General features: G+C 55.3%; 1 protein-coding gene across 1 annotated transcript in view; it reads left to right on the top strand.

The window, feature by feature from the left end:
• Positions 1 to 12,330, top strand: part of notch3 (notch receptor 3) — a 60,123-nt gene extending 47,793 nt beyond the window's left edge. Inside the window, exons 19-34 of the mRNA XM_042344657.1 lie at positions 344 to 545; positions 971 to 1,124; positions 1,316 to 1,500; positions 1,763 to 1,895; positions 2,405 to 2,647; positions 3,153 to 3,265; positions 3,870 to 4,423; positions 5,108 to 5,461; positions 5,716 to 5,864; positions 7,108 to 7,324; positions 7,668 to 7,770; positions 8,420 to 8,588; positions 8,921 to 9,225; positions 9,722 to 9,869; positions 10,359 to 10,456; positions 10,731 to 12,330. Of these exons, the coding sequence (XP_042200591.1) occupies positions 344 to 545; positions 971 to 1,124; positions 1,316 to 1,500; positions 1,763 to 1,895; positions 2,405 to 2,647; positions 3,153 to 3,265; positions 3,870 to 4,423; positions 5,108 to 5,461; positions 5,716 to 5,864; positions 7,108 to 7,324; positions 7,668 to 7,770; positions 8,420 to 8,588; positions 8,921 to 9,225; positions 9,722 to 9,869; positions 10,359 to 10,456; positions 10,731 to 12,266 (4,663 nt within the window). The 3' untranslated portion in view covers positions 12,267 to 12,330. The remainder of the gene's footprint in view (positions 1 to 343; positions 546 to 970; positions 1,125 to 1,315; positions 1,501 to 1,762; positions 1,896 to 2,404; positions 2,648 to 3,152; positions 3,266 to 3,869; positions 4,424 to 5,107; positions 5,462 to 5,715; positions 5,865 to 7,107; positions 7,325 to 7,667; positions 7,771 to 8,419; positions 8,589 to 8,920; positions 9,226 to 9,721; positions 9,870 to 10,358; positions 10,457 to 10,730) is intronic.
• The last annotated feature ends 2,022 nt before the right edge of the window (positions 12,331 to 14,352 follow it).

The raw sequence follows: 14,352 nt of genomic DNA, 5'->3' as shown, positions 1-14,352 counted from the left end.
CTCTCAGCCATTCACTCAGTCCGTCCCTCACACACTCCCTCACTCACTCACACACTCAGCCCATCACTCATACACTCACTCCCTCCGTTGACCCTCCACATCCTTAGCCATCTGAAGTCCTTGTGGCTAGAGCAGCACTCGCCTCGCAAGTGAGAGACCTGGGTTCGATTCCCGCCTGCCCGTAGGGAGGGAGAGGGGGGTATTGAGTGCGTCATTTCCTCAGAGATCTCTTATAGCTCCCCCTCTTGGGGGCGAGTGCGGGAAATGTCCTGCTCTTGGGGGAGAGGGTTTAGCAAACCCGAGCTAACATTATCGCCCGCCGTCACTTCCCCCCCCCACACAGTTCCTGCTTTAATGGTGGCACCTGCCTGGACGGTGTGAACACCTACACTTGCCGCTGCCGCCCGGGCTTCACCGGCTCCAACTGCCAGCACGAGATCGACGAGTGCCGCTCAGCCCCCTGCCTGAACGGTGGGGTATGTGTGGATGGTGTGGAATCGTACAGGTGTATCTGCCAGCAGGGCTACCGCGGCGACAGGTGTCAGGTGAGCTGAGCTGTCTCCATCTCTCTCTCGCTCTCTCTCTCTGTCACTCTACGTTCCAATCCCTCCCTCCTTCCCTCCCTCTTTCTGACCCTCCCCCTCTCCCTCCCTTCCTCGCTCTGCTTTCTCCTCCATCCCTTTTTCTCTCTCTCTCTCTCTATCCCTTTGCATCTCCCTCCCTCTCCCTCCCTCCCTGTATCACTCTACATCCCACTGGCTCCCTCCCTCGGAGCAAGGCAGGGGGATTGAGGGAGAGAGTTCCAGAGTTTCGGGGCAGAGTGGCTGAAGGCACGGCTGCCGACGGTGGAGCGGAGGGGCTAAGGGACGAACAGTAGGACGGAACCAGCCGAACGGAGGCAGCGGGAGGTGGAGTGTCGGGAGGGGTGGGGGGGGAGCAGATGTTCTTACTGATGTTCGTGTGTCCGCAGGCAACTGTGGACTGGTGCAGTAAGTCTCCCTGCAAGAACGGAGGCTGGTGCCGTCCCACACGCACCTCCTTCAGCTGTGAGTGTGGCAGCGGCTGGGCAGGGCGCTACTGTGACATCCCCAGCGTCTCGTGTGAGGTGGCAGCAGTGCGGAGAGGTAAGCAGCCTCATCCTCTCTCTCATCGCCCCCCACACACTCCCTCACACACACACCTACACTCACCCACATACATACACACACACACACACACATACCTCCCACCCAACGTTTTCTGTGATGATGTTAAAATTGTCCCCAATGATCCCAGTGTAACGCTCCCCTTTGCTTTGCCTGCTCTTGTGCACAAGGAGTGAGTGTGAGCCAGCTGTGTCACCACGCTGGCTCCTGTTTCAGCGCTGGGAACGCTCACTACTGCGTGTGCCAGAAGGGCTACACGGGCAGTTACTGTGAGGCCGAGGTGGATCAGTGTCAACCCAACCCCTGCCACAACAGTGCCTCCTGCAGAAGCTTCATCGGACACTTCATGTGTGAGGTAAGACCAGCGAGGGAATCCTGTTCCGCTTGGAGACAGAATCTCAACAACGTGATAAGGCGCTGTATCAAACGCAAGGATTATTATTATTATTATTATTCCAATGAGGGGATGACTTGTGAGCAAGGCTTGTGTGTGTGTGTACGGGGGATGTGTATGTGCATACGGGAGTGTAGGTAAAAGGGGTGTGTGTGTGTGTGTGTACAAGGTGTGTGTGTGTACCAGGGGTGAGCAGCGCTGACTGTGTTTCTTCCTCCCCCAGTGCTTGCCGGGCTACAAGGGTACAAAGTGTGAGCTGGAGGTCAACGAGTGTGAATCCAACCCCTGCCAGAATGGGGGCACCTGCCTGGACCTGATCGGCCGCTACATCTGTTCGTGCCCACCAGGAACACTCGGTAATGTAGTCTGTGCTGAGCGCTGGGGGTGGGGGCGGAGGAGGGGAGGGGTTGGTTTGCGTGAGTTGGGGTGCGGGTGAGAGTGTGTGTGGTTTAAGCTGAGGTTTACATTATGACGGCACACATACACAAACTCACCACCAAACCCCCCGCCGCACGCGCACCACATACACACACACACACCTCCCCACGCACACACACAGAGTCCAATGCTTATATTGCATCTCTTGCGCTGAATGAACCAATTAAAGCACTTTACAACAACCACAATATTTGGAAAGGCCCTTTCAGGTTGGGAGGATGTCCCAAGGCGCTGGACAGACCCGAGCGCTGGGGTTGGGATCAGGAGCGGCGGAGGGCAGGGGGATAGGGATTGGAGGGTGACCAAAGGCACGGTCGAAGAGGAGGGTCTCGAGACATGCCTTACAAAGACTATGAGGGTTCACTGAGCAGGCAGACCGTAGGACTCACGGAGGGATGTGATTGCTGAAGGCTCCTCTTACACCCAGGCGTGCTGTGCGAGATAAACCAGGACGACTGTGGCTTCTCTCAAAGCTCCAAGTGTCTGAATAATGGGACGTGCGTGGACAGAGTGGGCGGCTACACCTGTAACTGCCCCCCCGGCTTCACTGGCGATCGGTGCGAGGGCGACATCAATGAGTGTCTCTCCAACCCCTGTAACCCACAGACAACAATCAACTGCATCCAACTCCCCAATGACTATCACTGTGTGTGCAAGCCCGGCTACACAGGTCAGTGTGTCAGCACTGGGCATTGCCTGCCTCACTCATACAGCAACTCCTCTCTGTCTCTGTGTCTCCCTGTCCCTGTCTCTTTCTGTGTATGTGTGTCTATCTATCTGTGTGTCTCTCTACGTCTGCCTTTATGTGTCTCTGTCTCTCTCTCTACGTCTATGAGTGGGTGTGTGTATCTCTCGGTCGATTCTCTCTACGTCTCTGTCTCTCTGTCTTTCTCCCTCGCTCTCTATGTTTCTCTCTATCTCTATGTCTTTCTCTGCCTCTCTCTCCCTTTGTCCATCTCTCTCTACATCTCTCTATCTGTCTCTACGTCGCTCTCTCTCTACATCTCTCTTACTCTCTTTCTACATTTCTGTCTCAACATCTCTCTACTTCTCTCTGTCTGTCAGTCTGTCTGTTTGTAACTCTCTCTCACCACCCCTGTGTCTCTACCTGTCTCTGTGTCTCTCTCTCACCATCCTGTTTACAGGCCTCAATGACCGTTCCTCTCCCCTCACAGGTCACCAGTGTCAGAGCGTCATCAACATGTGTGAGTCCCACCCTTGTCAGAATGGTGGCCATTGTAAATTGACCGTCAACACACCCCTCGGCTACACGTGCAAATGTCAACCGGTGAGTGTCTGAGCCCAGTGCCCAGAGGAAATTAAGGCAGCAATTCTCTCTATTGTCTCTCTCTCCCTCATCTTCTGTCTCTCTCTCTCATCTTCTGTCTCTCTGGGTCTCTCTCTGTGTGGTCCCTCTTCTCTGTCTCTCTCTCTGCATATGTCTCTCTTTCCATGTCATCTCTCTGTCTGTCTCGCTACGTCTGTCTGTCTCTCTCTCTGTCTGTCTCTCTCTGACTCTCTCTTCGCCCCCCCCCCCACCACCCCCCAATACTCAATTGGAGCACCAGCTTAGACCGTGAGCTCACACATGATGACAATAATCCTTGCATTTGAACTTGCGCCTTACCACGTCTTCTAGACGTCTCAAAGCGCATCAGAGAATACACCGTAAAGTGAGTTGCCTCTATATTTTGTGGGCGATACATTCCATTGGGGGCTTAAATACACAGCCTTTGATCACCCGATCCATGACTGTTTGTGGTCCACGACTGTGCGCAATCGGCTGCCTGGAAAATACAATTGTGAACCGCTGAAGGACGCTACCCCACGTGAAGGGTGCGATATAAACTCAAGTTGTTGTGCCAGTGTGTTTTTGTTTTTTTTTCTTACAGAATTTCTCCGGGACCAACTGTCAGCGCAGCTTCCTGAGCTGCCGGGAGCTGAACTGCCAGAGTAACGAGCTTTGCCTGGACTCCCCGCTGGGAGCCCAGTGTACCTGCCTCCCCGGCTTCACAGGCCCGGCCTGCCATCTCCGCAACAACAACACCTGTGCCGGCCGGCCGTGCCGTAACGGGGGCTTCTGTAAACCCAGCCGACAGCCTCCCTATTACCAGTGCCTCTGCCCGAAGGAGTTCGGGGGTTCTCGCTGCGAGCTGTTGAAGACTTTCCTGCCCAAGGGGCTCCCCCAGCCCACCGAGCCCCCAGGCTGCTCCCTCGCCGAGTGCGGGGGCAAGGCCAGTGACGGCTACTGCGACCGGGAATGCAACACGCGGGCCTGCCAGTGGGATGGGGGAGACTGCTCGCTGTCAGTGGACGACCCCTGGAAGGGCTGCCCGCGGGCGCAGTGCTGGAGCCTCTTCAGCAACAACCTGTGCGACAAGGACTGCAACAGGCGCGAGTGTCTGTACGACAACTTTGACTGTCAGAGCCAGGAGCGGGTCTGCAAGTGAGTCACAGCCACGGTGGAGCCCCACAGCTCAGTAGTTAGAGCGCTCGCCTCGCAAGCGAGAGGACTTGGGTTCGATTCCCAGCTGGGGGTCGAAATCTTAGGTGTCCTTGTGGAGTCTCGTAGCTCAGTGCTTAGCGAGCGAGAGGACCTGGGTTCGATTCCCCGCAGGGCGAAACGTTTGGCAAGTTTCCTTGTTCCACACACACCCACACCCACTCGCGTCTGTTTACCTTGCAGTAAGTAGGAACCCGGTTGTCAGTTGATTAACTGATCGCTTTTTCGGGAGTAATAATTAATCCCTTCAAAATAAAGTAATAATTTGGTCACTCAACCCACGACTGTCTGTGGGACACCGCTGTGGGCAATTGGCTGCCCTCGTTTTGCCCACAAAATACACAGTCGCTACATTTCACGGTATATCCTGCGAAGCGCTTTGAGACGTCGCGACGAGGTGATAAGATGTAAGGATTATTCCAAATTGTGCCACGGGATGTTTTAACATCCGCCTGAACAGCTTTAACTTGTCGTCCGAGTTGATCCAACCCTTTGATCCCTGGTATTCGGGCTTAGCAAAGCGCTCGCTGTCGAGCCTGTGTGTGAACTGTAACGGTGTGTGTGTGTGTGTGTCTGTGTCTCTCTCTCTCTGCGTAACGCTGCTTGTCTCCCCCCTCTCCTCGCTAGCCCGCTGTATGAGAAGTACTGTGCGGATCACTACGCTGATGGCCGCTGTGACCAGGGCTGTAACAACGAGGAGTGCGGCTGGGACGGGCTGGACTGCGCCCCAGACGTGCCTGAGCGCCTGGCGGAGGGGACGCTGGTGCTGATTGTCCTGCTGCCCCCGGAGGAGCTGCTGAGGAGCAGTACGAACTTCCTGCAGAAGTTGGGCTCCCTGCTCCGCACCAGCCTGCGCTTCAAGCTGGACGCCAACGGCCAGTACATGATCTACCCTTACTACGGGGTCCGGCGGGCCGGAGTCCAGAGGCGCTCGGCCCCGCACGCCAGGGTGGTCCGGGAGCTCGGCCAGGAGGTCATAGGGTAAGTCGACAACAACAGCAACAGCATCAACAACAACAGCATCAACAACACCAACAGCACATTTACATGGCGCCTTTCACGTCAGGAGGACGTCCCAAGGCGCTGGACAGTCAGGAATCCGCACCCGAGCTGTTGGTTGGGATCAGGGAGGAGTAGGAGGATCGAAGAGGAAGTCAGCAGAGGCAGTACCTCGTCACTCTCATTTGTTAGACAGACTCCTAATTGCCGTGTGTTGCTCTCTCTCCGCCCCGCAGGTCAGAAGTGAACCTCGAGATCGATAACCGCTTGTGCCTGAAGGCGGCTGGCGAGTGCTTCCCCACAGCGGAGAACGCAGCCGCGTATATGGGGGCCCTCAAAGTGGTAGGGAACCTGCACTTCCCCTACCCCATCAAGGACGTCCACGGTAAGTCTCCTTCGACAGACACACAGAGATACGTAGATTCACAGAAACAGGAGGAGGCCCTTCAGCCCCTCGAGCCTGTTCCGCCATTCTATAAGATCAGGGCTGATCTGTACCTCAAGTCCAGTTAACCCCCTCTTGCCCCAACTCCCTTAATACCCTGACCCAACAAACCTCTGTCCACCACAGTCTGGAAATAATGAATCCATAGCCTTTTGGGGGAGAGAGAGAGAGAGTTCCAGATTTCAACTCTTCTTTGCTGAAAAACTGCCTCAAGATCTCACTCCTAAATGGCCCGGCTCCAATTTTAAGATGATTAAAGTCCCCCTTGCTCCGGATTTCCCCCACCCACCAGAGGAAATAATTTCTCTGCATCTACCCTATCAAATCTCTTTATTATTTCAAACACCTCAGATCAACTCTCACCTCAACCTTCTGAACTCAAGGGAACAGAGACCATAGCCCTGGCGAGACAGAGCGCTCCCCTCCTTAAACAGCATTGTTCACAAAAAACTAGTAATAATAATCCTTGTATTTAATATAGGCCTTACCACGTCTTCGAGGCGTCTCAAAGCGCTTCACAGGTTATACTGTAAAGTGAATTGACTGTATATTTTTGGGGCGAAATGCGGCAGCCAATTGCGCACAGCAGCGTCCCCACAAATAGTTGTGGGTTGAAATGACCAATTTGTTATTACTAATATCATTATTTAATTTGAAGGAATTATTACCCCCCCACCCCCGGAAAAGTGATCCGCCAGCCGACTAACAACCGGGTTCCTACTCACTGCTGGGTAAACACAGGCGTGTGTGTGGAGTAAGGAAACTTCTCGCCCTGCCTGCCCGGGCAGGAATCAAAACCAGGTCTCTCGCTCTGCCAAGCGAGTGCGGTAACCACTGAACTAAATTCCAGCCCTTTGGGATGTCCTCCCGACGTGAAAGGAGCTGTGTAAAGTAATTTGTTGTTGTTGTGATTTTGATTTACATTCCCTTTTTCTCTCTCTCTCTCTCTCTCCCCGTCTCTCTCTATCTCCCTCTCTGTCACCCTCTCTCTGTCTCCCTCTCTCTCTCTCCCCTCTCGCTCTGTCTGTCTCTCTGTCTCTGTCCCCTTTCTCTTGCTCCCTCTCCTCGTCTCTCCAACTCTCTCCCTGTCTCTCTCTCTCTCTCTCTCTCTCTGTCTCCCTCTCTCTCTCTGTCTCTCCTCTCTCCCTCTCTGTGTCTCTCTCTCTCTCGCTGTGTCTCCCAGGAGAGGTGTTGCCCCCGCCCTCCCCCCCTGTGAACATGCTGTCGTTGGTGGTTGTGGCGGCTGTGATCTTGCTGGTTATCCTGGTGCTGGGAGTATTGGTGGCCAGACGTAAGCGGGAGCACAGCGTCCTCTGGTTCCCCGAGGGCTTCAACCTGAAGAAGGACAGCAGCAACAAGAACCGGCGTGAACCTGTGGGTCAGGATTCCCTGGGCATGAAGTAAGTGGGGGCGCTGGGCATTGGGGGGGCAAGGCTGGCAAACACTGGGGGGGTTGTTGGGCATTGGAGGGGCAAGGCTGGAGGACGTCCCAAGGTGCTGGACGACGTCCCAAGGTGCTGGACAGTCAGGGATCCGCACCCGAGCTGGTTGTTGGACTAGGGAGGAGTGGAGGGTGGGGTAGGGGTAGGAGGGTGACCGAAGGCGCGGTTGGTCGAAGAGGAGGATCTTGAGATGGGCCTTGAAAGAGGCGAGGGAAGGGCGAGTGGGGCTCACACACTGAAGCTCACACACTGGGGGAGGCTTTACACACACACACTGACACCCTGTGCTGGTTTATCACAGACACATCTCGAAGGGGATGGTGGAGGAGGGTTTGATGAGCGAGCGAGACCTGCAGACAGAGCCCTGGCTGGACAACGATTGCCCTGAGGCCAAGAGACTGAAGGTCAGGCTCAGGTTCACTGTCGTTACTCTCAGCACAGTCCAGCGTGTGTGTGAGTGCGTGGAGGGGGTGTGAGTATGTGGTGTGAGTCTGTGTGTGAGTGCATGTGTCTGTGTGCTTGCGTTTGTGGTGTGGATGTGTGTGTGGAGGGATTGTGTGTGTATGTACTGAGGAAGTGTGTGTATATACTGAGGGAGTGTGTGTATATACCGAGGGAGTGTGTGTATTATATACTGAGGGAGTGTATGTGTATATACTAAGGGAGTGTGTGTGTATATAATGAGGGAGTGTGTGTATTATACTGAGTATATGTACTGTATGTATATGTACTGAGGGAATGTGTGTGTATATACTGAGGGAGTGTGTGTGTATATACTGAGGGAGTGTGTGTATATACTGAGGGAGTGTGTGTATATACTGAGGGAGTGTGTGTATTATATACTGAGGGAGTGTGTGTGTATATACTAAGGGAGTGTGTGTGTATATACTGAGGGAGTGTGTGTATTATACTGAGTATATGTACTGTATGTATATGTACTGAGGGAATGTGTGTGTATATACTGAGGGAGTGTGTGTGTATATACTGAGGGAGTGTGTGTATATACTGAGGGAGTGTGTATATATACTGAGGCAGTTGTTGACTCTGTGTTAGGTGGAGGGACCAGCTGTGCTGTCAGACAGTGAGGACACAGTGGATTGCCGGCAGTGGACACAGCATCATCTCGCCGCGGCTGACATCCGGATGCCCCCGTCCATGGCTCTGACCCCACCCCAGGGCGAGTTCGACTCCGACTGCATGGATGTGAATGTCCGAGGCCCAGGTACCTAACTCTATACACACACCCTGCACACGCACACACTCACACCTTCCTCACACACGCATCACACACCCACACTACACACCTCACACACTACATACACTCACAAACAACACCCACACACACAACACACACACCCTAAACGCAAACAAAGACACACACACATTTGACAGTCTCTTTGTTAACTGCCAATTAAAGTCTTAAAATGATATGCTCCAGAGTTCACGAAGTGATTGTCTCAGCCTGACTCCCATTGCCTCTCCTTCTCTCCCTCACTCTCGCTCTCTCTCCCCCTCCCTCCCGCGCTCTCTCTCCCTCTCTCTCTCTCTGCTTAGACGGGTTCACGCCCCTGATGTTGGCCTCGTACTGCGGTGGGGGGCTGGACACGGGCCTGGCCGAGGAGGAAGAGCCGGAGGACTCGTCCGCCAACATCATCTCCAACCTGATCTACCAGGGGGCCAACCTGTGCGCTCAGACCGACAGGACGGGGGAGACAGCCTTGCACTTGGCTGCCCGCTACGCCCGGGCCGACGCAGCCAAGCGGCTGCTGGACGCTGGGGCCGACGCCAACGCTCAAGACAACACGGGGCGCTCCCCCCTACACGCTGCCGTGGCCGCCGACGCCCAGGGGGTCTTTCAGGTAACGCCTCACCCTACAAAAAGCGCAGTCACAGTCACACGCTACGCTGTGTCCTATACTTTATTGTTTGCCCCACACCACAGCATCGGGTCGCCAAAGGAGACCTCGCCTCGCAAACGCGGGGACCCGGGTTCGATTGCCGGGCGGGTCAGGTCAGGGCGAAACCTTAGGCAACCGTTTCCATACTCCCCACACACACACACACACACACACACAGACACACACGCGCACCTCTGTTTACTCCGGCAGTCAGTAGGAACCCGGTTGTTAGTCGATTGGCGGATCGGTTTTCCCGGGGTTATAATCCCTCAAAAAAAATTGGTCACGCAATTGGCTGCCGCGTTTCACCCACAAAACACACAAGTCAATTCACTTCACGGTGTATCCCGTGAAGCGCTTTGAGGCGTCTCAAAGACGTGATAAGGCGCTGTGTCAAATGCGAGGGTTATTATTTTTATTATTATTACTGACGTGCGGATCTGTTCCTCTTCCCCAGATCCTAATAAGGAACCGAGCCACAGACCTGGACTCGCGGATGCTGGACGGCTCCTCTGCGCTGATCTTGGCCGCTCGGCTCGCTGTGGAGGGGATGGTGGAGGAGCTGATTGCTTGTCACGCTGACGTGAATGCTGTCGATGAAATCGGTAAGTCTACCACCCGCCCCGTTACCGTCAGTGTGTGTGTGTCAGCCTGTCTCTGTGTGTGTGTGTGTCAGCCTGTCTCTGTGTGTGAATGTGTCAGCCCAGCTCAGCATGTGTGTGTGCATGTCAGCCTGTCTCTGTGTGTGTGTGTGTGTGTGTGTGTGTGTGTGAATGTGTCAGCCCAGCTCAGCGTGTGTGTGTGCATATCAGCCTGTCTCTGTGTGTGTGTGTGTCAGCCTGTCTGTGTGTGTGTGTGTGAATGTGTCAGCCCAGCTCAGCGTGTGTGTGTGTGTGTGTCAGCCTGTCTCTGTGTGTGTGTGTGTGTGTCAGCCTGTCTGTGTGTGTGTGTGTGTGTGTCAGTCTGTGTGTGTGTGTGTGTGTGAGCCCAGCTCAGTGTGTGTATGCGCGTGTCAGTCCGGCTCAGTGTGTGTCAGCCCGGGATGTGTTAGCTTTGCTAAAGGTTTGTGTAACAGGTGACGTCTCTGCTTGTAGGTAAATCCGCCCTTCACTGGGCAGCAGCCGTCAACAATGTAGATGCCACATTGGTGCTGCTCAAGAACGGTGCCAACAAGGACATGCAGGACAGTAAGGTGAGGAGAGATCAGCAAGCCGCCGGTCAGTAAAGGACTCGCGGAGCCCTATAGCTTAGTGGCTAGGGCGCTCGCTTCGCAAGCGGGAGAGCTGGGTTTGTTTCCCGGTGGGCACGGGCAAAACACTGGGCAAGTTTAGTAAGTGAGCGGGTGGGAGAGTGAATGAGTGAGTGGAAGAGAGCTTGGAGGCATAACAAGGCGGTATGTAACCAGGCCGGCTCGGCTCTTCCTTGTCTCCCTCTCTCCCCCCCCCCAACCCCTCCCCCCGCTGCAGGAGGAGACTCCGCTGTTCCTGGCCGCTCGCGAGGGCAGCTACGAAGCCGCCAAGATGCTGCTGGATCACTTCGCTAACCGTGACATCACCGACCACATGGACAGGCTCCCCCGGGACATCGCCCAGGACCGGATGCACCACGACATTGTGCAGCTGCTGGAGGAGTACAACGCCGTGCGAAGCCCGCAGGGGCCCGGGGGCTCCCTGGGGCCCCACTCCATGTCCCCGCTCATGTGCCCCCCGAACAGCTACCTGAGCAACCTCAAGCAGACGCCTCAGGGCAAGAAGAGCAGGAGGCCGGGAGCCAAGGCGGGCAGCGGGGCCAACCAGAGCAAGGAGAGCAAGGCGCGGAGCAAGAAGCTCAGCCTGGACTGCCAGGGGGCGCTGATGGAGAGCTCGGTCACTCTGTCGCCCGTCGACTCGCTGGAATCGCCCTGTGCCTACATGGCCAACCCTACCTCGCCTGTCATGACGGCCTCGGGCCTCCTGCACCCGGCCGGCTCCCTGTCGGTGCTGACCTCGCCCCCGGGGGGCGGCGGGGGAGTGCTGGAGGGCCCCTTTGCCGTGTCGCTGGCCAGCCTCCGCAACATCGGCGACATCGCCGCCCAGAACACGGCCATCCTGTCCATGAACCACCTCCAGCCCCCGCGTCTGTCCATGTCGCAGCTGTCCGCCGCCCAGTCCAACTGCCTCCTCAACACGGCGGGGCTGGGCCTGAACGTGGGCATGATGGGCCCTGTCACCGCCCTGCCCTTCGAGTGGCACCCGCGCATGGCAGCAGGCTCGGCCCAGTGTAACTCGGTCATCAACGTGCTTCACCAGGCCGGGGTGGGCGTGGGTGGGGGGGGCATCCGCCAGCACGCCCCCGGCCTGCCGCACAGCCTGCTCCTGCAGAACACCGTGGGCGCGGGCAACGGGAATCAAGCCCTCAACCAACAGAGCCCCAGCAAACCTCCCCCCAGCGCAGAAGCGGCCGAACAACAACAACAACAACAACAACAGCAGCAGCAGCAACAACAACAGCCCCAGCTCTCTCAGCCCGGGCCGGGCCAGCAGCTATGCGTGGCTCCTGCCAGCGGCGGGGGGCGCCCCAGCCAACAGGGCCTGTGTCGGAGCGACGTGGCCAGGATGCCAGATCGGTGCAACAACCCGTCCCTATCCCCGCAGGAAGCCCAGCCTCCTCCTCCCCCTCCTCCGCCGCCGCCGCCGATTCAGGGCAACGTGGCCACGTACTTCAAAGCCCACGGCAGCACCGGCCCCGAGGGTTACCGCAGCCCGCCCGCCAAACACGCCTACACCCCGGGGCTGGAGAACACGCCCAAGCATTACCTCCACCTGAAGACTGAGCACCCCTACCTGACCCCTTCCCCCGAGTCGCCGGAGCAGTGGACGAGCCCGTCTCCTCACTCCATGTCCGACTGGTCTGACTCCACCACCCCCAGCCCAGCCATCGTCTCGCACCAGCCCCCACTCCAGCTCCAGATCCAGCTCCAGCACGTGACTGAACCCAACAACAAAATGCAAGTGTTTGCATAGAAGTTCCTGGCCCCCGAATTTGTTTTTTTTTTATTATTTTTATTATTATTTTTTATTTTCGACAAGAGAGAGTGAGAGAGCGTGCGCGAGAGAGAAAGATGTCTCCACGGAGGGGGGAGGTTTGGGGGGGGTGGGAGTGGTTTTAGGACCTTTTTTTTATATATATATATATATATATACAGGGCTTATATCGTCGTCATCGTCCTGCGGTTTGTCTTAAAGAAAAGAAGGAAAAGTAAAGAAAGAGAGAAGGAGACAGAGACGTCGTGAAGCGAACACAAGGGATCGCTGGAGTTAAAATGCCGTCATTTTTGTGGTGGGGGGGTCATTTCAAAGCTTTTTTTTCGGGGGAAAGAAAAAGTGAGAAGGAACGGTTTTAATTTATTGCTCTCTCACCGACGATGCTCACTGCCTCTCCCTTCCCCGCCACCACTCCCCCCACCCATGATCCCGTATGTTGAGGAGCAAAATAAGAAGCCGCATGTGTGTGCGGTGGGTGGGGGGGGGGGGGGGTGTGTGAGAGCGAAACAGCCCGTTTACGTTCATCCAGAGACGGGCCCTTTTACGAGCCACACTAACGGGAGTTCGATGTGTGTTTCTGCCTCTTGCTCTCTCGCTCTGGCTCACTCTCGCTCCCTCTTATCGCCGGACTTGGAACACTTTGAGCCGATGTGACCAGTGTCCCAGAACGTTTATTCCGCTGGTTTTAACAGCTGCCCATCACTGCCCTGAGAGAGAGTGACACAGAGCCTCTCACTACAGACACTAACCCGGGAGTGACAGACAATGACAATGCCAACGACTGCCGATGACCCCTTTGCCGTCTTGTCCCCAGATAAGAGGCCTGTACTGTTTTGCTCATCGATTTTACTTCTTAACTAACGTCACTTCCCCCTCCCACCTTTCTCTGCCTCTGAAGACTTCTTTGTGACTTCTTGTGACCAATTGAGGTTCTGAAATCAACAGCCATCAGAAAAGATGGGAAGTAAATGGTATTTCGGGCAGTGGGGGGGTGGGTGGGGGGGGGTGGAGGGGCGAGAGAGGGCCCGAGGTGTGGTGGGGGGAGGAGCGAGGCTGACGAGATCAGCCCAGGACTCCTCACAAACGTGCCATGGTTTTATTTCATTTCATTTCATTTTCTCCGCGTGGGATCTCTCTGTCGTGTCTCACTTACACTCACCTTATAAGCTTCGATCCTAAATGTGGTCAGAAATACATTTGAATTATTTTTCTAGTTGCAGCTCGAGGGACTTCCGTTGACCTGATGTTTCTTCCCAGTGTCAACAGAAGCAGAAAGAGACTTTGCCCAGCACTGCCAGGGTATCTAATAGCCAGACTGCCAGGCTCGCTCGCTGATTAATCCACACACCCTCACTGTTAATGGACCAGAGCTGCTCACGAACCCTGCCAAATACACACACACACTCACACACACACACACACACACCACACTCACACTCACACTCACACTCACAGTCCACTCACCCTAACATTCACCCACTTCCTTAAGTTCAGTCGCTGCTCACTTCCTTGTGTCAAATCGAGTGAAAAAAAAACTCAGCTCACTAAGTGGTAAGTAAGCCGAGCGCGTCCCCCCCGGGGAGAGAGAGAGACAGAGAGAGAGAGAGAGAGAGAGAGCGCATTCCATTCCAACAATCTTCATCTCTGGGATTTCCATGTGGAAGTGGGATGGGATGCGTGGAATTCTCAGTTGGGTGTTGGAGACTCTTAAGCCACAGTGGGGACGGGTTTCCGCGTGCGTCAGACTCCCGCCCGGCTGATCGCGGTGACGGGTTTCCGCGTGAGTCAGACACCCGGCCGACCCCCCCAAAAAAATCTTCCAGTCCAGCTGTAAATGGATTAGTTCTAAGGAATTTTTTTTGGGTTGAACGGTAACTTCTATCAAATCGGGGCGATTTGTTAGGACCAGTAAATGACAACATTCACACCTCTGTTTGGAATGATGGGGGTGGGGGGTGGTGGGGGGGGGGGGGAATCAGTTATTTTCTTATTTAAAAAAAAGCCACGTTTTATCATTTAAACAGGAGGATCTGGAATGCAATCAGAATTCCCGGCATTCGCAGCC

This window comes from Callorhinchus milii, unplaced genomic scaffold (assembly GCF_018977255.1).
Source record: "Callorhinchus milii isolate IMCB2004 unplaced genomic scaffold, IMCB_Cmil_1.0 Scaffold29, whole genome shotgun sequence".
Classification (NCBI taxonomy): domain Eukaryota; kingdom Metazoa; phylum Chordata; class Chondrichthyes; order Chimaeriformes; family Callorhinchidae; genus Callorhinchus; species Callorhinchus milii.
The sequence above is the reverse complement of the archived record's forward strand: the minus strand, read 5'-3'. Positions and strand labels throughout refer to the sequence as shown.